General features: G+C 38.6%; 1 protein-coding gene across 3 annotated transcripts in view; it reads right to left on the bottom strand.

Annotated features, from left to right (window-relative positions):
- cntfr (ciliary neurotrophic factor receptor) overlaps positions 1 to 23,749 on the bottom strand; it is a 201,328-nt gene that overhangs the window by 4,023 nt on the left and 173,556 nt on the right. For all 3 annotated transcript variants that reach the window (XM_063480832.1, XM_063480831.1, XM_063480833.1), the window contains 3 exons: positions 8,513 to 8,581; positions 7,970 to 8,090; positions 266 to 395 (listed from right to left, as the gene is read on the bottom strand). In XM_063480832.1, coding sequence (XP_063336902.1) covers positions 266 to 395; positions 7,970 to 8,090; positions 8,513 to 8,581 — 320 coding nt within the window. The remainder of the gene's footprint in view (positions 1 to 265; positions 396 to 7,969; positions 8,091 to 8,512; positions 8,582 to 23,749) is intronic.

Genomic DNA, 23,749 nt, shown 5'->3' with positions numbered 1-23,749 from the left:
CCTTTACCGTTACTATTTCAACAGGATTTAAAGAGTTAAACCACCCAGATCTTACAGCTCCTGGTCCATTAAACATGCTCATGCAAACAGAACATATAAATATATATCATATAAACACATAAACAGACATGCATCGACCTGCCAATACATGAGTGAGCGATTGAGTTACTAATCAATTTGAAAACTGGATCATGTAGACTCCTTATAAGTAATGTGTATATATGTGTATGTGTATGTGTGTGTGTATCCGGGTGTTGTCGCTCACCACATAAGCAGCAGCAGCAGCATTCCTAACAGCAAACGGGAGAAAAATGTGATGACCGTGGCAGCTCCTCCCACTGGAGGTTCAGCCTTCTGTGGTGCATTGGAGCATGGCATGGGGGAGGTCTTAGTCTCTGTAGAAAATTTATCAGAAGACACAATAAACCTTAGGAACATATTTTAATTAACAATTGAAATCCTTGGTGAGTTTTATCATTTCTCTGTGTGTTTATTTATTAATTTTATTGGGCTAACACAGTGCACAATACTTCTGTCCCTACGTGTGAAAAAAAAAACCATTAAAAAATAACATGCTGATGAATGGATGCTGAAAAGTGCTCATCACACCAGGAAGAACCAAGCAGAAAGGAAAATACAGTGAAGAGCAAAATCAATTGTAATCTGCACAAGCAATCAATATAGAACTTGTCAAGGCAGTTATGAAGTGAGCTGGAATAAAAAAAAAATCCTCTTCATGCTAAAGCCGCAGGGAAACGGGGCAAAGAAAGGACGGGGAACAAAGTATATAGATGAAATATGGAGAAACTGGAACGGAAACAGACGGCAAGGTAAAAAACCCTGAGGTAAAGCAGGCGGGGAATACAGCAGGAGGTGGATAGAAAGAGTGAAAAATAAAGGAAATGTGCAATAAGGTAGTTAATATATTGCTGATAACAGTCAATTGCACAGCTAGAAAATCTATCCATTTATACCCAACTGTAATACAAAGCCGTAGAACAACTGGATTCACAAAAACTCTTTTGACTGCACCGGGGCTTGACTAATACTTTGCATGGCTTCACATTTCAGAATAACAAATCAGTAAAGATTAAAAAAAAAGAAAAAAAAGAGAAAGACAGATAGAAAAAAGGCCTCAGCAGCTTAGTAGCAGAAGCAAGTGAATTTTAATACAATCGGCACGCAATTTTCTTAAAAGATCTACTGACTTGTACAGTCTGGTGAGTGCAAAAAGTGTATATTCAATTACGGAAACATTAAAAAGTTATGATACTCTTGTATATTTTCAGCTAATCCAATTACGCTCAAGCGTACGAGAGTGAGAGAGGCACTTAACATCTTGTGGCAAACATAAATATGCTGAAAATCACTATGTGCTTAGGCATTTTTTAGTGCTTCGGTTTTTCATTGCTCGACAAATAAAAATATCACAGTTTAATGCTTTAGAAAACGGGACCTCTGCTACAGCTGCAGGCAGCACAGTAGATATTAACTGGTGCACAATGTTTGCACTCATTCTTTTTTTAGCGAAGAGAGAATATGATTTCCCTCTTCTTGCAATTAATGACTGTTGTGTAGTACTGCGTTGGGAGTTGGGAGATATTAGAGGGAAGCAACCAGGTGTGAAATGGCAAGAGAGAGACGAGGGGGGGGTAAGACGCATTTAACATGTTCAGCAGCTCAGTGCAATACTTCCTGCCTGGAGCAAAACATTGTGCTTTGGAGTGACAGCGAAAATAAAAATTATGCAGAAAATAATGTGCCGGTGACAAGGAAATACAGTCATGGGGTGTATGCTGATGTAACAAGCTAGGTGAGGACAGGTAAACATAGCAGATGAGACAGTGATGTGATGAAGAATGGAGGAAGAGGCTAAGAAAAGCAGAAAGACGAGGAGGACAAAAAGCTAATGAGATGAGAAAATTGCTGAACGACTTGAACTCCAAGCACGCTGCCTGTTTATGCAAATACTGTTGATGTGTGAGGCGCTAGGATATCCTAATCCAAAATGCACACATGAAAGTGGTGTCTGTTATCATCCAGAAGTGTAGAGTTTCTGTTTTGGAGATTAGATTTGGCTTTTTTGTCCCCCTTGCTGCTGTATTTGTGGGTCAATGAAGTCATTTCAGCAGAGTGGCAAACAAGGTGGCATAAATTATGAATCTAAATTATGAATCCTCAAAACAGTTTGGAATGGCAAAGCAGCTGTGATTTGATATTATTGTAAAGAACTTATGTCATATGTTTTTTATATTTACATTGGGATCACTTTCGAACAGATTATGCAACACTATCTGTTGGCTTTGACACTCTGCTTCACCTTAGCAATGTTTACTATGTTTACACAAACTGTAGTGCTTTTCAGAGTGGGTATACAGAAGAAGAGGATCTTAAAGCATTTACGCAGGGTTCAGCCTGGTTGCCTTTTAGTAGATACTCCTGTTCTACTATAAGGCATGAAACAGAAGCCATACATTTATAAATAGCCCCAGACATGAAATACACAAACTAATATACAGTGCCAGACAGTGTCCAGTTTCTGTCTCACACGCTGGGTGAGGCACCAACTTATATCTTAGATGTAATGCCTCGGCTAATCCGCTCTTCTTGGAATGTGGTCGCTAAGCAATGGCCCAGTCACAGAGGATGGGATCCTTAAATGTCTCTTGCCTGCCCCCCATGCTATCCTTCTGATTCAAAGCTGCTCTGTGACGATGCCGGGAAACAGAACAGCCACTTAGGTTCAACTGGCAGCTACTTTTGCATGATGTATAGGTGACTTTCTGTTGTTGGGGGGAGGGGTGGGGTGTTACAAAGGAGAACAGGAAAATGTGGTACACGGACGGTGGAGAAGAAAAGGAGAATGTGTAACTGCGTGTTAAGACTCCGAGCAAGGCAATCAATAAGTCACAGGAAGTCTGTTGATTTACTTTTCGGCTGAGCAGCCAGAAAATATTGGTGAGTGTGGAGATGTTAACAAGTTGGTCAGCTAAGAGTAGCAGGACTTGGCTACATTTGTTTTGTGTGTGTGTGTGTGTTTACGAATCATAGACAGGAATCAGATATCGTCTCTGTTTCCTTATTGCCTCATTGCATGGTTCTACTTCAGTAGTCCCATTCTGCTGTTCTGGACTGCTATTCAACTTTGTTTTTTGTTTTGTTTTTGCTTTGCAGCATGCTTTGCATCATTATCCATTTGCACTGTGAAGCACCATACAATCAGTTCCACAGTATTTGAGCATTTCTGAATATGAGCAGAGTTTCTTGGCCTGGACATTACATAGCATTACTTCTATCAGCAGCCACATCATCAGTAAATACTAGCATTTTCCATTGGCAGCCATTCATGCACATGGCGTTACATTGCTGTTTTTTTCCTTATTCATAGATTTTCTTCTTTTCCAAAACTGTGCAGGCTCTTTCAGACATTTTCCGGCCTAATCTGGCTTCTCTGTTCCTGAGTGTAACCAGTGGTTTGCACATTGTTGTTAACATTTATAAATCTTAACCATGGAAAGAATTCTGTGATCATCCACTTGATTTCTATGTTTTTTTCAGGCCTTTTTGGTAATCCTGAGCTCGCCAGTGCATTCATTCTTTTAAGAATGCATACCAAATTTGAATGCAACCTCACAAAGTCATCACTTCACATTAATTATACATTTGATTTATCATGAAATGACAAGGAAATAGACCTCACCTGGCCATTAAACTCAGTGAACAGTCCAATTACTTTTGAGTCTCTGAATAGGGAGCACTTTATAGAAAAATGATTCAAATCTGAACTTCAATCATCTCTTGTTTGCTTGCTTTTAAATCCAGTGTTTATGGTGTACAGAGGCAAGTTTACAAAAAAGTGTCCAAAAAAAGACCATATAACTCATTATTTATATAATCTGTTACAGTTTTTACAAACAAGCAAACAAAGAACAGTGTACAGATCACAGATCAGCTGGAATGACAGCCAAACCTGAATGTAATTAGTGATCGAGTAAGTAACATTTGTAAAGGAAAGTAGAAAAAGGCCAGAAAGAAAAGCTAGAAATTAATATGAGTGAGAATATGAGAGAAGTGAGAAGGGAAGGAAAAGAAATGGAGAGAAAAAAGAGAGCTAGAGGCAAGATGGAGAAGGATAGGGGAAGAGAAACAGGACAAGGGGAGAGGGAAGGGAAGCAGAGAAGCGGCAGCTGGATCGAGAAGGAGCATGAGGAGAATCCCAATAGCCTCCTGTTCTCCGTCTCCACGAGACCAAGAATAATACACTGTGTACTGACTGAGTGTTTATATGTGTGTGTGCGTCTGTGTATACACTACAGGTTATCAAACTGAAGGACTCTCTGTGTGTGTGGGTGTGTTTGTGCTGATGTGTTTGTGGCTCACAGAGTATTGGAGGAGGCTGCATGTTGTGAGTGTGTCTTTCAGCATTAGTGTTTGTGTGTTGCCAGGTACGTGTGAGCTCATTTAGTGCTGAATGTGACGATGATTGTGCAGTGCTACTCTTTGCCAAGAGGAGTCAGTATTCTACCGTAAAACCATTACGTTTTAACAGACTTTCAGAAAGACAAAGAGAAACACAGACAGACAGACTTTGCCCCTTAGAGAAATTAGCGTCAAATTATTGGCTTCAGAAGTGAGTGAAAGAAAATAATGGGAAACCCACATTAAAAATGTTTTAAACAGACAAATACAAATGCATAAATACACATAAACCAAACAATGCAACAACATCCACCAAACCATTATAGCACTATGGTTTAGAAAACTCGGGGGAACAAAATTAAAGTTTCTGTAGTGTATTGATGTGAGTGCTCTGTAATAAATTACAGCAAACTAAATTAATATATCATAAATTCAGAGCTTTCCTCATGTGGAGCATTAAGTGAATAGTTTGACATTTTAGGAAATATGCTTATTTGCTTTCTGCCTCAGAGTTAGCTGAGATGATCAATGCTACTATCATTGCCTGTTCAATGTAATAATACAGCTTGCTAATGATCACACATCTCATTTGCTTACACCGGATGTAAAGATGATGAGGAGCAGCATTATGTGAGGGTTATCTCAAGGACAGTCTTTTTTTGTCAAATAGCAGTTTAACCCAGGGAAACTATCAATTTACTACTCTTGATGAAAAAGAGGCATTGTAGTCCCTGAAGAACCATAGATTATATGGACAAAAACTCTCGACTTTTAAGTGACTCTTTAAATCATGGAAGCATGTAGGCTGTTGTCTGTTTTTGGAAATCTGTTATAATGAAGAACGTTGTATCTGAGTTAGAAACAAAGAACCCATCATGCTCACAGAGTAGCAAGAAGTCAGAGTCAAACCTGGCTTGCCTTGAAGCACTCCCTACTTTATCATCTTTATACCTTTTAATGGGACCATAAATTAGAAAATGAATATCATGCAGTATTAAATAAGAATTGAAACTAGTGATTAAGACCATAAACTCACCAGGAAAATGTTACTGAGATCAAGTGAGCAATAGGGTTATTCGATCATAAATCGTAAAGTCAGACATCTTTCTTGCAAGCAGATACCCCCTGCTGGTCATTCAAAGAATGCAAGTTTGAGGCACTTTGAGGAAGCTGTGTCCATTTTTCTACATATTTTGTAAGAACTAAGTCACTTTCTACTGAGTTATATAGTTGTAATGCTAATACTACTACTACTACTACTACTACTAATAATAATAATAATAGTAGTATCATACTATCCTACTTATGTTATACTACATACAATTGTGGAAATAGCAACCTTACATTTTTTTGCTACAATCTGTGAGTTGTTTTTTTAATTAATATTTTATCAGCTTTGTAATGAACTTTCTAGGGCTAGTAATATATTTTCATATTATTGAATAATCTAACACATTTTGTAGACCTGCATCAATGTCTATGCTTGCCTGTCTGATACAGTACGCACAGTTTAAAGTTGATCTTGGTGGTTAGTTTCAATATGTAACATATCGATAATAGAAGCTTCATCATCAGCCCGAGTGCTTTCACGTTATGTTCTGTTAAGTTGCATAATTTAATACTGCAGATGTACACATTGCCAGTAGACCTACTAAGGATATATTTCTGCCCTAGCCACTTCAGCTTAGAGGGTCCACAGACAATGTAATATTCCAGTTTTATACAGTTTTTCCTCTGCATGATATTTAAAAATAATCTTTTTTTTGCTAACTTCAAAAGATTAAAAGTACTGTTGCTGTTACATAGATGTATACTAATAGTGTGTCCTTTGACATTAATATAGGGTATTGATAAATTTGCCCACTTGCAGTTTAAGCTGCTTTAGTGTGCCCACAGGTGCTGCACAAATATAAGCTACTTTGCAACCCACCTTCACACCAGCCCCACATTTCATGCTGTATCTGTCATATCAGCTGTCATGTTCTGCTCTAATTTTTTGTTCTGCTAATTTTTGCTTCATGCTTTTTGTGATCTGTGGTAGGGCAGTGAGGTCATAAAGAGAGTGTCACTGAACCATACCACCAAACGTAAATTAATGTCATATAGTGGTCCTGACTGAACACTCATCTGGTGAGTAAATACTCCCTACATCTGCAAGACTAAAATGGAAATCGTCCAAATCCTTGCCTGCTTCATATCCTTTTCTTTTTTTCATTCAACCATTTCTTCTTTCCTCCATCAGTGTGATGTGAAGATGGTGCACAGACAAGTATTTGGGCCTTGAATAGGTGTCTTGCTGAAGGTCTTCAGAAAGTTTTGAAGATATTAATTTCACAAGTGAGTCGTCCTTTGTCTTTGCTATATGCTCAAGTGGTGCCAACTAAATAATTCCCAGAGACTGTTTTTGTCACAGTCACTGAGTATAGTGTCCAGTCAACACACACACATGCACACACACACAAAATCCAATATCCATAATGAATTTTTTTAATATATATGATCTGCCAGAAGTTGACATTTTTTTTGACAACATAAGAGCAGTTTTTTTGTTTTGGTTTTTTTTTAAGGAAGGGCTCAGGTACTTAGGTTGATGTGTGTCGATTTGTCTCGAGGCAAATGGGTCTTATAGCTTAGACTGTAATAAAAATTCAGAGCTATCAAATGCTTATAGTGTACTCTGTTTAATCATTAAGAAAGTTATTAACTAAAATTAATTTCATACCTAAATGCTTCAGAAAATTTACTGTGACAGCCACAGGCAAGAGGAACAATGTCGAGAATTTTATTGGAATACTATATTATGCTATCACAATGATTCCTCCAGCCAACAGACTACAATCTTATTTTAAAAACCCCCCCAAAAAGCAGCATTTTAGGTTTTTTTCTTTTAGCGTTAACCTTTGTTCACTACTAACTTCACAACTACACATGAGCCATCTTAACATGTTAACATACTACTGAGCCCACTATGTTTTACTTGCTATTATTTTTATTTTATCCCTCTATCCTTTCAGTCATGCCAGTGGTGTAGCTCATTAGAGTAAGCTGCTGAATGTGGGAAATATTAAACCTGCTAAGCAACGTTGTCATTAACAACCTGACATCAGGGCATTAGCTCAAAGGACTGTCACACTGAGCTGCCAGCACATTTGTAGACTCCTCTTTGGGTTTCATTATGTTCCATTGTCCCCTGTTATTGATCTTTTCATGGAACAATGACCCATGTATTTTGAAAACGTCTGTTAAAGTACATTTACGCACTGAACAGCCTCCAACCAAGAAAGATCTGCATGATAAAAACGAGTCTCCCTCTGACTGAAATTGGGGCTATAACTTACCAGTTGTTGTGTTCTGTAATGTTATATACAATATTGCACCACTAGAGGGTGGTGTCATGGAAAATTGCCATTGAAAATATAGAGTTAGGAAATAGAGTTAAGATGGCGAACTGTTAGCATGATGTGTCACCCTGCTACCCCTACGATTTAAGGTTATGTGCTGCATTCATTCTCATTGACGAGGATTTATTTATCACCAGCCATCATTATACCAGTATGAAATTCCACTTCAGTTGTTGAAACAACTGGCACGGGTTCTTCAATCCAGGGTGTAGCATGGACAGCAACACTCCAGTCACTCCATGTTCCAATCTCTGTGTCCTTGGCAGCCACCTGATGAACACAGGGATAACAGAAGTATTCGATTCAGTTTTATTTATTTAGCATCAACTCACAACAACAGTTGCCTCAAGACACTTTATATTGTAAAGTAAAGACCCTACAATAACCCTCCTTCTTCTTTTGGCTGCTCCACAACAGATGGCCTGCCTCCATCTAAACCTATTCCTATCCTCCACTGTCACACTGACCCTCTACATATCCTCTTCACTACATTAATCTTCTCTCTAGTCTCCCTCTTTTCCTCCTGTCTGACAACTTAACATTCAAAATTAATAGTAAAAGTGTAAAATTAATGTGATTTCAGTAGAATGTTCATAATACTGAACCCAATATTTACATAAAGTATTGAGCTGATCTTGAAATGACCTTTTTTAACCTTCATTTTTCTTTGCTAGTTAGTATGAAATCTTTACCTGGATAATGTACTCCTTCCCAGCGTAGGCATCAGTGATGTTATGGGATGTAGTGTCAGATAGCTCCACCTAAACATCAAACGGAAAAGAGCATGGAGTCAGTCTGGATCGGAAAACAGCACATGTGGTTTCCTTGGGTTACAGTAGGGTGTGTCTTGCCTGTTTTATTTTTGCAGTATATTAAAGTTGTTATCAAATACCCTTATTGATAAATATGGTCTCTATGGCCCTGGGGATATGAAAGGTTCCAAGATTATGAATTATAAAAATTCTCGGCTAAAAAAGACACTTTCGAGGTCCCAATTTAACTTTTGGTCTGGATCAACTGCCATTCTACCCACAGCTCTACCCATAAATTATGATCTCTGTATAGCAATCCAAGCTTGAGCTTTTAATGTTTTATGGAAGCCTCAGCTGTGCCTTACTGAATACAGTGTTTCTGCAGTGATCATTTATTGATAACACATCGTTCATCATTATTCTATGCATAGGTCAAGTGTATTGTTTTATCCCTGTGTTGTTTTACATTATTGAATTGATTGGACCTTGATGGCCTTGCAGCCACAACGCTCCATGCATACCAACTGTCAGACACACATGTAAAATACCAGCTGCATAATTGATGATTATACCAGAAAACATTGGCATCAATGCTACATAATTTTATGACACAATATTATGCATGCCAACATTTGAAAGCCTTTTTGCACACACTTTAATTTGCAGAGCGAAACAGAGAATTAACTAAATGTTTGAGTTACAGAGGAGTGCATGAGAGAATGATTTGCTGCTCCTCTGTAATTTACGGTTAGTGCTGTGTGTGTGTGTGTGTGTGTGTGTGTGTGTGTGTGTGTGTGTGTGTGTGAAGGACTGAAGGAAAACTAGGTGGAGGGAGGGTGCTGCCTCTTTTTGTTTCTCCTGAAGTCGTAATAAATGATTTATTGACGTGCCTGTTGCCTTGTGCAAGAGACATATAACCACTTGGTTGCACCTGCAGATGGACACACACACACTCATACACAAGTTTAGGATAATGGGATACTGGATAGGTTACTTGAAATTTCTAATTTAACAAGTAGATACAATTTCATCTAAAGAACAATATAATGAATGTACATACTGAAAAATAATGAACAGGAATACACATATGATAAAAAGAAAGTGCATTCAATTTGAATCTTAAGGTTTTATCTATTGGGACATAGAAGCAGAGGAGTTGGCTGTTTGCTGGTCTGAAACATTCCAGTGTTTTCTGACACAACGCCAAGAAGGAAAGACATCAGCACTGATTTTGGAGAAGCAATGGTAGCTGCCGATCAATCTTGGAAGGATCGCTGACCAAAAAAGCCCAACATTCTGCAGTGTGAAAGATTATCCAAAAGTTCACAACATTCAAGACCGGTGCCAATTTTCCCTGGAGTGGACGTCCCACCAAATTCACCCAAAGATCACACTGTGCAATCCTCAGGAAAAAATGTCAAAAACCCACACACTAGATCTCAGTCTCTGTAAGCCAAATGTACATGTGACACGTTAAAGTTTACGATAGTACAATTAGGAAAAGACTGACATGTTTGGAAAGTTGCCAGAGAAAACCTCTTCTCTCTAAAAAGAACAAGACAGCACAGCTTAACATTGCAAAACTGCATCTGAATAAACCACAAGAGTTCTGGAACAATGGTCATAATGCACAGAACACCGTACATAGCATGTCAACACAAACATCTCATACCAACTGTCAAGCACAGTGGTGGAAGACTGATGATTAATGCTTGTTTTGCAGGCACAAGACCTGGGCACATTGTAGCCATTTGTTGCCCATAAACTCCTCTGTATACCAAAGTACTGTAGAGTGAGACCATCTGTCTCACAGCTAAAGCTTGATGATCCCAAGGACAAATCTACAACAGAATGATTGAAAAAGAAAATAATCAAGGCGTTGCAAGTGCCCAGTCAAAGCCCAGATCTTAAAGTAATTGAAATGTGGTGGAACCTTAAGAGAGCTGTGCGTAAACGAATGCCTGCAAAGCTCAGTGAACTGAAATAACTGAAGCATGGACTGAAATACCTCCACAATGGTGTGAGAGACTGAAAAAGTCATATAGACAATGAATATTTCAAGTCACTTCAAGTTATTGCTGCTAAAAGTGATTTCAGAAGCTACTGATGCATGGGGGCACTTAGTTTTTCTACACATTGTTCTCCATCTTTCACTTAGTGTTAAAAAATAATCACACAATGATTGTACATTTCATGTAACCTGTGCTGGCTAGACAAGTTAATAAAACTAGTCAGAAAAGAGATTTTACAGACCCTGACAGGCAGCTGACCTGCTGGAGAACACAAATATAGTCCAGTACTCGATAAATGATTGGTGATGCAATCATGTAATCTTGATAATTCCAACTCTGCAACACAAACTACAACACGTGCTACTGATGCCCACCTAGCTATCTTCTAAATTATATTTATGGTAATGTTTATCTAGGTGAGAATTCTAGTAATGTCAGAAAAGACTGCAATTACACAGAAATTTACATGTCATCAACACCTGCAGCAGCAAGGAAAAAAAATATTCAAATGTTTTTTTTTCCTTTCTTTTCACCATAAACTCACAGCTCACTGTTTATTCCACTCAAGTAATTTAGGTTCTTCATTAGCATCTCTGGCTATTGTTTCTAGGTTTTGACACCATGTTAATTACTGATGTTTGGGAATGCAGCAATTTCACTAAAGTGAAGAGTGGAAGTATCGAGCAAACGACAAAAAAAGTCAGCAGTCAGATGAACGGAGAGGATATCAACAAGGCAACAGCTTAGCCAAGTTTTCTAAACTGCTTCTTTTATGAAGAAGAAAGAAAAACAGAACAAAACAAAACTGAAAACACCTGGGAACGCACTAAGGCACAGCATAACCAGCAATGGATGGATGTTTACAAACTATGTGATTTTTCTCTCTGGCTTTGATTCGCTAACAAATAATCTAAAACAGATGAGGATGACAGTCAAAATAAAGTAGGGGAGTAAATAATAATAGTGATAATAATAAAAAAATAAGAATATTCGAGATATCACTAGCAGCTGCTCCGAAGAGTCTTGTGATTTGATCAAAACTCCCTCACAGCCACCATATAATTTTCACCCACTAACAGTCATAGCCAAGCCTCAGTGTGGAGTTTCCCCTTTACTTCTCCACTCCTCCAGGATATGAAAACCTGTAGTCAATCTGACAAATAACCCACTGAAACAACCCCAGCATCACTGCTTTCTCTTTATTCCTGTAAGCCGTCTCTCATCGCTCACGCTCTATGTAAAGTTGACCCCTCTGTTTTCCACATTGCCTTGAACTGAGGCAATGTATTTTTCAGCTCTCGCACCCTCGCTCTCTGTTTGGAAGGAAGCTTAGTCTTTATCTGCCTAACCAAGCGCTACATTTATAGGCTTAATTTCATTAGTGGAATGCAATAACAACATCATTTGAGCATGTGCGTGTGGTTAGACTCCAGTGTATATTGTGTGTGCATATGGATCGGTTAAAAGATGTCTGCGCTGGCTTTGAGGCTAAAACTTCCATTGTTTAGATGTTGTCCAACCAGCATATCCAGCCATTGCTTCTATCAGCATTCCTTAGTGACTGCAATCTGTATGTGTATGTTTGGATAGTGATGTCTATGTTAATCTGCTCACATCTGTTTGACTATGTGTGTATGTGTTGTTGTTTTTTTGTTTTTTTTATCCCTATCTCTCTATATTTTTCCTGTGCGTGTGTCGGTGCTTACATTCGATATGGGAAAGCACACATACACCAGTTTAGGCAAATATGCCTTTGTACAATTGTGTTTGCGTTTCTTTGTATTCGTGTATTTATTCTCATGTCTGCACACGTCTGTTGCATTATTGTTTGTGTTTGCGAGGCTGAACCGGAACCGACGGATGCGTACATCAGCATGTGTATGAACTACATATACTGTATGTCTATGTGAGGAGGAGTAAATGGAGTAAACAGCTTGCAAATAAACATTTCCAGAGAGATGGATGTGTTGCCGTGTTGCCAAGTGGCTAACAGGGAGCAGTGAAAGCAGCACTTAATATCGCGTAGTAAAAGAAGGTGGCGAGGAGGGGCTGAGGATAGATGCAAGGTGATTCACTTTGGAAAGGGCTTTTGCTATTGCTGCCAAAAAACACTATCAGATCATTCACACTGCAAGACCAAATCTGTGTGATGTGCCATGTGGTGGTGAAGGTTCAGTGATCAGCCAAACTGATTAAAATCACCTGCCTGGACCTATGTAGGTCTCTGTGATCCTACAGACTTACTTTAAAAAACTGAGCATAATCCATACTAAAAGTGTGCACAAGCAGAAAAGACTAACAGTTATTTGAACAAAAAAAGTCAATTTTTTCATACACACTTGCACACAGTGTTCCTTTTATGGCAGTCCACCTGGAAATATGCATATCTGGATCGGCCCTTTAAATGGCCACAGTTAACCATAAACGGTCAATGCAAAGTACCTCGTGAATCTTTATGCATAGAAATTAGTCTCTTTATTGTGCTCTTTGAACCGTCCTTGACCACTGTTTGCTGTGCAGTGGGGCGCATTGGAGGGTATGTTAAGTCTGTTATGTGTTGGTGCATGCCCTGTAACATCCACATGCCAGCAGCCAAGGTTTCCCAGCACAATACTGCCTTGTAAGGAGATAAGCATCGCGATTCACCTCACCTGTCAGTGGTTTTAATGTTGTTAGTGTAAATTTACGTGTGTATGTGTGTGTTTGGGTGCATGTGTTTGCGTGTGTGTGTGGGATATGTGTTTCACATGTGTCTTCAGGGCTGATCTATTGTAAATAGAGCTGTTCAAAGCTGTTCATCAGACTTGTTTACCGCTCATTAAAATTGTTTAGTGTTCATTTAAATTGTATGTAAAAGTGTGCCCACACATTTGTATGTGCAGTTCTACACACTGACAGACAGGCAAGCAGGTACACACACACACACACACACACAGACGCGCACACAAAATGCCACTCCAAAAACATATATATTTATCTTGCCATAATCATGTCTCATTAAGACAGAGTAAATATTCACTAACCCTGAGATATAATATGATAATAATTCAACCATAATAGACTAACCACAGAATGGACTATTTTGGAGGTAATTACTAAAATATTACTACAGTTTCTTGTTTAATGAATAAACACATATGTCTTTTGTTTGTACACAGCATATGCAAACATGGCTGTTTGAAGATACTTGCTGACGCTACAAGAAAACAACGGTAACCAAACCTCACCTTTAATTGCCGCTAACGCCATCTTCCCAAGGTGGGTCGTGTCTACTGATTGTTACTGGCAAGTTTCAAAGTGAATGAACGGTGTTTGAAGCAGCATTTACATTCTTAGGACATTTCTCAGCAGAAACTCCTCCAAAACAAAGCAAAGCAAAATAACCCACATATCTGAGTGAAGATCAAAGGAAGAGAGAGCACTACCCTCTGGTTACTTTTGATTTCTGCTAACACTGACCCTGCATTTCACAAAATAAGTTTACTAACCAGCCTAGCAAGTTAACGAGCCTGGTAGGTGGCAAGCTAGTTAAGCACCATAAATAAAAGTGGTACAGGTAGATAACTGATTAAGCAACACTGACTAATTGATTAACAAGCTAAATCAAGCTGTATTTAACATGAGCGGGGTCTGCAACAATGTAACAACTTCTTACAAGAAAAATATATTCTCCTAACAAAAATATAATTTAAGCATTAGACAATAAATCCTGAAATAAAAAAAAAACCTGTTCAAGTACTGTGTCACACTGACAGCGGTGTCTACAAATAACTAAATGGATAATTGTGAGAATGCCTGTAGTGGTCATAGGTTGTTTTAAAAAAGGTCAGGGGACTCTGTCTTAGACAAATGTGCTGGTATTGGAGCTTCTGTTTAGTTTGGTCCCAGGTTACTATAGTAACCAAATAATACATTATTATTACTGCTGAGCAATAATCTTGTGATAAACTTAACTGGATAGACTGTATTGCGTAAGGATCAATAAAGAACACATCTAATTTCTTGTCATTCTATAAAACTGGAATGCATGACAAGCTTTACATTAGTAGTAAAGACAGAAATTAACACTAATATAGTATGCACTCTATATTTTCTGTTTCTTTGTTCTAACTTTATTCACAGCAGCTTGTAAATACTGTGTCACTCTCAGTCTGTTATAACACATGCACAAAGACACACACAATAAACTTCTACAAAAACCCAGACAATGGGAGAGGCAGAGAGACGAGCTGTGAACATTCCTTAGGGATTGCATAAGAAACTACAAGGAAAGTAAGTGACCCTTTGCTTTTCCTCTTCTCTGCCCATCTCATTTATTTTGTTTCATGCCTCCTTTTTCTTGTGTTCTCTTTAATTGTTCTGCCCCACATTTCTCTTGTCTTATCTAGTACTTTGTTCAGTGTTGCAAAAACTACAAACCATACTTTCCATGTTGAATCAATAGAGGTTACTCTCATCTTAACGTGCACAGGTACAAATTCATTGTGAAGTGGAAGTGGAAATAAAAAGAAACAGAGGAACTCCAAAGGACTCCAGTGATCATGGTGGGCTTTGTATAATAATACAGTTGTAATTGTAACTCGTATGATTGAGATAATGCATGCTAAGATATTTTGTTGTACACATTATCTGCAAGGCCATTTGTGATAAAGCTACAGGTTGTAGGCTGACCTGGAAAGGACAATAAGACATGCTGACCAGTAAGGAGAAAGGAGAAATACCAGACAGAAAAACCAGGGGAAAAAAATGAAGAGGCTGAGAAAAGAGAATGCAAAAGAGAGAAGAAAAAGCAGAAAGAAGGAGACATGGAGGGAATTGGCGTCGGTGGTCAGATCTAATCCAGTGAGCATGTCTCTTGTCCTGGAAAGGAAACCCAATTATATGGCACTTCCACTGGCCCGATGGCGCTCTGTGTGTATGTGTGTGTGTGTGCATTCAGAAGGTTGGTCTCATTAGGTTGACTGACAGCTCCCATTTTTCCGCCGCACTCTCCTCCCATTTGAGAACACATACACACGGACACGAACACTAGGTCCAGGGGTAATTTCTCAGACAGTATTTCTCTCTTTGAAGCCCCAATCACCATAGCAGCAATTACTGTAAAAGGAAGCTAACCCCCCCCCCCCCCAGCCAATCGAAAATCCCGGACTAGACCTTACACCCTTAAAAAGCGTGTGGTAATTTGAACAACACAGGAGGTGGAGTTGGCTCTGTATTAACACTGTTTTATGTTATCTGCCAGCGTGTTAAGGATGTGAAACATGAACATGTCATAAAACCTATAATCAGAGTTCATCTTTCTCCTACTCCTCTACTGTAGAAACTCTTAAAAGCTCAAGTCACATTTCCAGAATGTCTTTATCAGCTCATAATCCTGTCTTTCTGAATGCTGATCAAATGAAAGCTTGCCCTTTATTAAAGATGCACATATCCTTATGTAGATGCTGTGACATGTCACACCTTATACACACATTAAGACAGTAAATGGAACATCATGGTCTTATATTGGAAAAAGGGGTTATTGTCCATGTATTATGAACAGCATTTACATAGCACTTTTGCAGTAAGTGTTATATTTCTCCACTCATACAGAGAATTCATGGTAAGTTTCCCTGCTTAGGCCATTTTAGTATGCTGGTGAACAAAACCAAGCATTGAACCCTCAACCTTGAATTAGCTGACATGCTTTACCGTTTTACACAGACTTGTCATTGTATGAACTGAATGAGCTCAGAAGAGGAGTTATTTAGATGTGAGATTTGCGCCAAACAACTATTTTTAAAGCTTCGAATATTTTGCTTTGTCATGTGCGGAACGGAAAGTCAGACATCCATTAATTAATGTTTTGATTTCTCAAATAATCAAAACCACGAGACAAATGACAAATAGCATTAATTATATTAGGATGCAGTGTTTCACAACGTGAATTCTAAAAGGGGGGAAAGAACCAAGGACTGATTAAAATGATTAATTATAAGATAACAAAGTATTAATGCTGAGCTTTGTTCAACTGCTGCTCAACAATGGCTACCTTCTTATTAGAACCACATGGTGTGGTGTTATTTTGAAACATACCATCATATAAAAATCACAGCTGATAAAGCATTACCTGCATTGCTAAGGCACTCCCCAATGGCTGCAGTCTCCCTTAGCAAGACGGCAAACCTTACCATACTTCAAAAAAACTGCTTAGGAGAAGCATGTCAATGAGCCAAGGCTACCCAGTCTTCAGACGCTCTGTGCTCTGAGTTGCCCCACCTTGTAAAACAAACCTCACAGTCTTCAGTTTTTCAAGACTCTGTCTAATCTGGGAAGCATGACTGAGAACTTGGAGAGACTTTCCAATGGCAGCAGTCTCCCAAGTCATGACAATGAACCTTACCACACCACAAAAAGTGCCCAGGAACAAATTGAGGAGGAATTTAAAGAGACAAAACTAGCCAGTCTTCAGTGATGTGGACTCAGTTTGATCTGGAAAACTTGGTCTGATTGAGAACAACACAGTGTACACAGTGCCACAAATTATGCCTGGTCCACGTCACAATAAGTCATTTTATCAAGAGGGATCCATACAATACAGGTAAGTATGATGATGTGTCTGACTGTTTCTATATTTCTGCTAGTTTCATTTATTCATAAATGAGTGCTTTAAAATATATACTTGCTACATGGTTAGTCTCAAAAGGACTATTTGAAAATCCTTGCTATTTTTGTGGTCTCTGCTGGACGATGACAATAATACAGGTATATATATATATTTTTTTCCAAATCCTTAACACGGCTTTGTTGACTTCATTTGGTGTCTGTCATGTTCATTTAATTAGAACTATATTGACCATGAGAAGCAAGACCCCCTGAGATGAGGTCAGTGCGTGACATGCGTGCATCATGCCAAGTCAGAGCAGATAGATATGTGTGTGACAGGCCAGACTGACACAGTGATATAGAAATCAATAGAGGCAGAGAGAGGGCAGTGGCCCCATTCATCTTCATTTCACCCTTACACAGTAAGACATCTAAAGGACTACAAATAGAAAATGCTGAAATATTCCAACTGCAATCTTGGAAACATACACAAGATAAGACCCCTCTCTTGGATGACTCATATGCCCCCTTTTAACTTGTTGCCCCCCCACCCCCACCCCCCACTTACAGAATCTTTAGGCTTCTCTTGTGGGAAATACATGTAACTGTCATATTAAATTATTAAATTAAAAAAAATTTGTTCAAATTAATAAAATGCTAAGAGTTTGCACAGTGTAAGACCACGCCACTCTATGTAATTTTAGTGTCTCCCTGTGCAAAATGTTTTTGAGTATATGTAAAGGTTTTGATCCAGCTGTAATGTATTTTGACAGCGCAACCTAATGATGGTGACTTTTATATGCGATGGCACTGAACGTGCAGTTTGTGGGTCTATGTGCTTGCGTGTTAGGATGATGGGGTTTGATAAATGATCTGTCTGTGGCAGTGTCCTTTAGATGGGATGTTTTTCCCAAACAAGGTCTACACATTTATCATGTGCACCTATAGATACAAATAGATGGCTTGAGGGACGGATGGTTAGACAGGTGGCTTAATGCATGGGTGGAAGGGTGCATATGTCGAGGAACGAGCGGGTGAAAGGGGGAAAAAAAGAGATTGCGGAAGCTGAAAATAGAAACTAATGGTAGAGTGGGAGGGAAAGGTGAAAAGTAAACACAAAGGTGGAAATTTGGACATAAAAAGGGAAAGGATGTAAATAAAGAGAAGATGGAGAAAGTTCAGAAGCACTTTTTCGCTTTCATGATGTGCACATCAGTAAGTTCTTATTCAGTGCCAATCTCTGCTTTTTCTTTGCCATGATAATGTTATTCATGAAAATACAGTACTCTAGTTACGCACCATATGCATAAAAAATCAAATACGATCACTATGAGCAGTGCATGTGAATTGTGACTTCATGTTTCCATCACTTCCAAAGAGATTACATTAAATCCTTTAGAGCATATCCTTAACCCCACTACTTCTTGCCTAGCACTACCCAAACCTTAAATCAAGACTCCAACCTTAAAATTACCAAGGACTTGCTTTTTGACCCCTCCCGAAATACCGTATGACTGTGTAAACAGATTTATGTTCCAAAATCAAAACTAAAAAGTACACACACACAAATACAACTCGTGCCTCACTATTGATCCATCTAAGTGCTTGCTAGATGAGAGAGACTTTTGGCAAACATACACACACATTGGATGAACAGATGGAGAGAGGTGGAAAAGGACTGATGGCAAGACGGGAACAATATGGTACGTAAGCTGGAAAAAAAATTAGGAGGAGCGAGGAGAAAAAAGGAGGCATAAAAACTGAAAGGAAAAAGACAGAGGCTTGACAAAATGTGAGGTGGGAGAAGAATGAATGGCGGAGAGAGGATGCAGCACACATGTGGAATAAATAAATGAATGAAAGGCTAATCTGTTTTGGTCAAGCAGATGAAGATTAAAGAAAGAAAGAAAAATAGGTCTGCCTCTTTTCTTTCTGCTTCGACTGCTGCATTTATTCCATCAGTTTCTCTGAATTTATGTATTTAACATGGTGGTTATTCATTTTTTGTCCAGTTCTTGTTTTTCACTATGTCTGGTGTATGAATGCTGTATGTATTTGTAGGTGGACATGGTGTTTGCAGATATGCAAAAGGTTATTTCAGCATATTGCCAATACTAACCACCTTAGTCTATCAATATAAGCAATAATTTATGTGTTTGCTGCTTTTGCATATACACACATGATTGTTCTAGAGATTTCATGACATTTGTATGCATGGTAGGCTTAGTAATTATGAAGCAAAAGAATGTATGTGTGCAGTGATATTTGTGAGTATTGATTTATATGCATACCAGCATTTAATTGCATATCTGCGTATCTGTCTGTGTGTGTGTTTCCGAGTCTGCATGAAAATATCTGTGTTTTCACTTGCCTGGAGTTCAGCATCATCCCCAAAGGGCAATTACAGCACAGCAGATGCAGTTTCATACCATGAACTGAATATTGAGCAATCTGAAATTGTTCTTATCACAGTTACTGGTCCATTGCTTTAATTGCTGTGAGTGTATGAGCTCACCTCTGTCTGAAGGGAGCGTGAGGAAACAATGCACACAAGGCCATGGGAAACAAAACAATTCACCGACCATTTAGAGATATGCAGATGCATTTTCATGTGTTGTTTCCGTTCTCATTTTGATAATTCGCTCTTGATAAAGTGTACTGACGTAATGTGAAGTGAAACAGTGGATGCGGTCATTCTCTGAATTTAAGGTGTTTTTAGTTGACACTAAATGAAAGAAATTCAATTTTATGAACAGGGGAAGAGGAAGTTTCATGGATTAAATCCTCCTTTTTTTAACACTCACTTGCTTAATTTGTAATAATTGAAACCTGTTGATGACAAAGAGTCAGTAAAGGGTTGGGAGCAAGTGTGTGCATTCCTTGTTGTGAAATGACCACTGACGAATCTAGGGATAAAACACAGTGGTGTGATAATGATGTGTATGAAGTGTGGCCATCTGCCAACAACTAAGATGCCAGCTCACGCACATCATCCTACATTGTTTTACAGCGAGTTACTGATCAATAATTAATATGTTTTTTGGGTTTTTTTGCTTTTACTGAACTACAAGGGAATCACATATCGGTGACTTACTTGTTCCTATGGGCAATATGTGTGTGTTACAAATCAGGCATGGCACCATGCTTTATGGCCAAACAGCTCCACTTTGTCGTAATTTTTTCATAATTTTTCAGTGTTTTGCAACTTTTTAGTGTTTTCTTTTTCTATTTGCACATGCTAACTGAGGCCTGTGGACTTGAGTGGAGTGGAGATGTAGCTGTTGGACTGCACAGTCTGACTTTAGGAAGTAGCAATCCTTCAAACTCGTGCTCGTGAAAGAGGGGGTCACTGATGATCGAGGGCATTTAATTAGCAGCACTTGGATGCTGCTTGCCCTCCTATTTCCTATGGAAGCAGTTAGGCTGTATTTAGGGTTTCACAGGACTACAAAAACGTTCTTTTTTAAATGACTGTGCACTGTTTCAAATGTGTAATAGCAGCTTCATGATCTGAAAAAAGCTCAGTACCAAGACTCCTAAACTAGTTGTCATTTTACACTTTAAAAATCAGTTGTTTGGCAGGCACAGAAAAATAAACCCTTTCAGCAAAACCTTGATTTTGCTCAAAGGGAATTTAAAAAGCATTCTAATTTCGAAACCCAGCAAAGCAGTAAATTATTCCATGCCATGAAGTTCAGCCATCTAAGAGAAATAAAATTTAGGTGGTGGGGGGGCTTCACTGTTAATGCTGCACTTTACTTTGCACTACATCCATTTACAAACCACCACTAGCTCAATAAGAGCACCATTCTGTTGGTTTTTACTGTTTTTGTAGCTGTTTATATGTCTGGCATACCTACTTAAAGGTTAAAAAAATATATGTACAATGCAATTCCCTAATGGGCTTGTTTCTGCTAAGTCTAAAGCCTTTCCCTCTCCCTTTTTCTCCATTCACTCCACTAGTTTAAGGCTTAAAATGTTTCAGATATATTTTTTCATCCCCATTTTTCTTCCCCCCCCAATGAACCATTCATCTACCTCCCTTAAACTTCAAACACCAGTTAACCAATAGCCTATAAAACTTCACTTTCAAAGCAGCCTCTTGTGCTCCCTTTTTCTTTACGTCTCTCCAACTTTCATCCATTTATCTGTCACACTGCTTTCCATACAGCAATTCCTCTTTTTCTCTCCATACCTCTCTCCCTAACCATCCATTCTTCTGTCACTTTTCATAATCAACTAATATGGTTTCAGACTTATGCGCTCAATTTCACCTTACATCTTTTCAAATGTGGACTTTGTATTATATTTCTGTCACCCTTGTCTTGGACTCGAGTTCAAATGCATCTGTGTAGCTATGCATGTCTATCTCATTTATGTGTCTCATTTTACTGTATCTATGAGCATCTGCTGTCCATTAACGCCCAATCTCCCTCTCTAATGCACTCCATTCATCTCTACTTCAAAACTTTTACTCATTTGCCTCCACCCATCTGACTTTCCATCACTCTACCTATCTGTCCCAGTCATCCCCTCATTCTTCAGCACGATGGATGGTTTCTTCTGAGGATCAGTCTGATCACATGACCGCTTTCATTTCTGACTGAAAACACATTTCAAAATATAACATGTGAAAGCCATTCGCACCCAGCTCTGCTGTCCGACCACATTAAAGGAGAATTCCTAAGCAACACTAAGCACTTCAAGTTGTATTCAACCTCTGATACTAAAATCAATCAAGTATATATGGGGGGCAGTAAATAGTGCATTTTATTTTGGCAGCCTCATTAAACTTCAATTACTGATTTATGTCACAGCTTGATAGTTCTAAATCCAAATATCTGCTGCTACAGTGCACTACCATAGATAGTCATTAAACCCATCCTCAACAAGGGCAGTAGCAAGCCAAAAGCTGGGTTTTCTAAAATAAACAGTTTTTTTATATATAGTAGTACAGTTCTTGATTCAGTGTATTTTAAATTTCTGCAATAATGTGGTCTAACACATGAAAGATCCCTGGTTCAAGTTTGGAAAGAGACACAAGAGACACAAATCCCTGGGAGGGCTGTGCCAAGTCATCCATCTGCTGTGGCGACCCCTTGCGCATAAGGGAGCGGCAGGAGAAGTAGTAGGTTCACTTGTATAGTGGCATTCAAAATTATCTGAAAGAAGCTTTGTCTGCCCTATTTACTATTCTTCAAACAAGACGGTGTGGAAGTAATCAAGAAGCAAAAATATTTGCAACTGAAGCTGCAATTTTGGTTGCTATGTCATTTGTTCTTCAATCAACCTACTCTGGGTGTGTTTTTACTCAAACCAGTGTCAATAAGCTCAATACCAGCATATTAGAATTGCTAAAAAATGTAAATGTAGAAGGTTATGCCGAGGTTTAGACAAATGTATTACATTTATAACATCTCTAATAATAAATGGTACTCTAACATGACAAGGCTGTCTGCTGGTTGCCACTCAACCTTTTCAGTGAAGTGGCATAATCGTAAAAGTTAGTGGAGAAATTAGGCAACTCATACAAATACAAATTCAGCACACACTTTCTGTGTGATTGAGAACAGTGCCAACACGGTTAACCGACAGTTAACGAAGGGAGCCAGAAGCACAACTATAAAGTGCTCACAAGTCCAGAGGTGATGGTGTCGGAATTTCCTCTTCAGAAAACCACACTAACGGCTGCAAAAATAAAAACCGTGACCACAATAACATTCATCAAAGAATGCCGCAAAAACGGAAAACCTTGGAGTTTTCAGCTGTCATCGACTCTATTTATGCAATTTCCAAATTATGTGTCCTTACCCAATCCAAATATTGACTTAAGGTTTCCCAACTTTCAGGTCACGCGTCGGTTCACATATTGATTGATTAGCGGCAAGGGGGAGAAGAAAAACTTTGAGTGTGTGTGTCAGATTTAATCATCAGCTGGAACCACAAAGATCTGAGGCTTTATTATAACTACAGAGAGGCAGGAAGTGACTGAATGTCAACGTGTTTATAAAATAGCACTTTGCCATTCATATGTGTGACTGTGTCACGGAAGATTTGTAGAAAGATGTAACACAAAGAGATTATATATTATGTCTGATATCGCGTCTTTGTGTTTGTAAGGATGTGAGACGTGTTAATAACTAAGTGAACTTGGTCCTGCTGGCTGTTCACATTCTGTTCTTTAAAACCAAATACCTATTATGTTACCTAAAACCTAAAAGCAATTTGGCAGTCAATTATACAAAACTGAACAAATCCCCACATTTGAGAAGCAGGGACTTGGCAATTCTTGTACTTCATGACTCATTCGAAACATTAAACCATTTGCTCTAATTGCTCTAATTAATTTTCAGCTGAGCAATTATTTAGACTTTCAGTTCATTGCTGTGAAGGGTCTTAAAGCCAGCTTATCAGGAGGAGAGTTTAATAAAGGATGCCTGAATTTTTTGTTGATGTCTTCGGTTCAGCGTTGCAGTTGTTTTCCCCTTTCTTGTATACCTCATGATGGCGTGTTTGGAGGCTGAATAGACCTAAATCACTATCACGAAATAACTCTACACCAAAATGCTTTAAGGTTTGC

Source organism: Pelmatolapia mariae, linkage group LG7, assembly GCF_036321145.2.
Source record: "Pelmatolapia mariae isolate MD_Pm_ZW linkage group LG7, Pm_UMD_F_2, whole genome shotgun sequence".
Lineage (NCBI taxonomy): Eukaryota > Metazoa > Chordata > Actinopteri > Cichliformes > Cichlidae > Pelmatolapia > Pelmatolapia mariae.
This window is presented reverse-complemented; position numbering and strand designations above follow the sequence as displayed.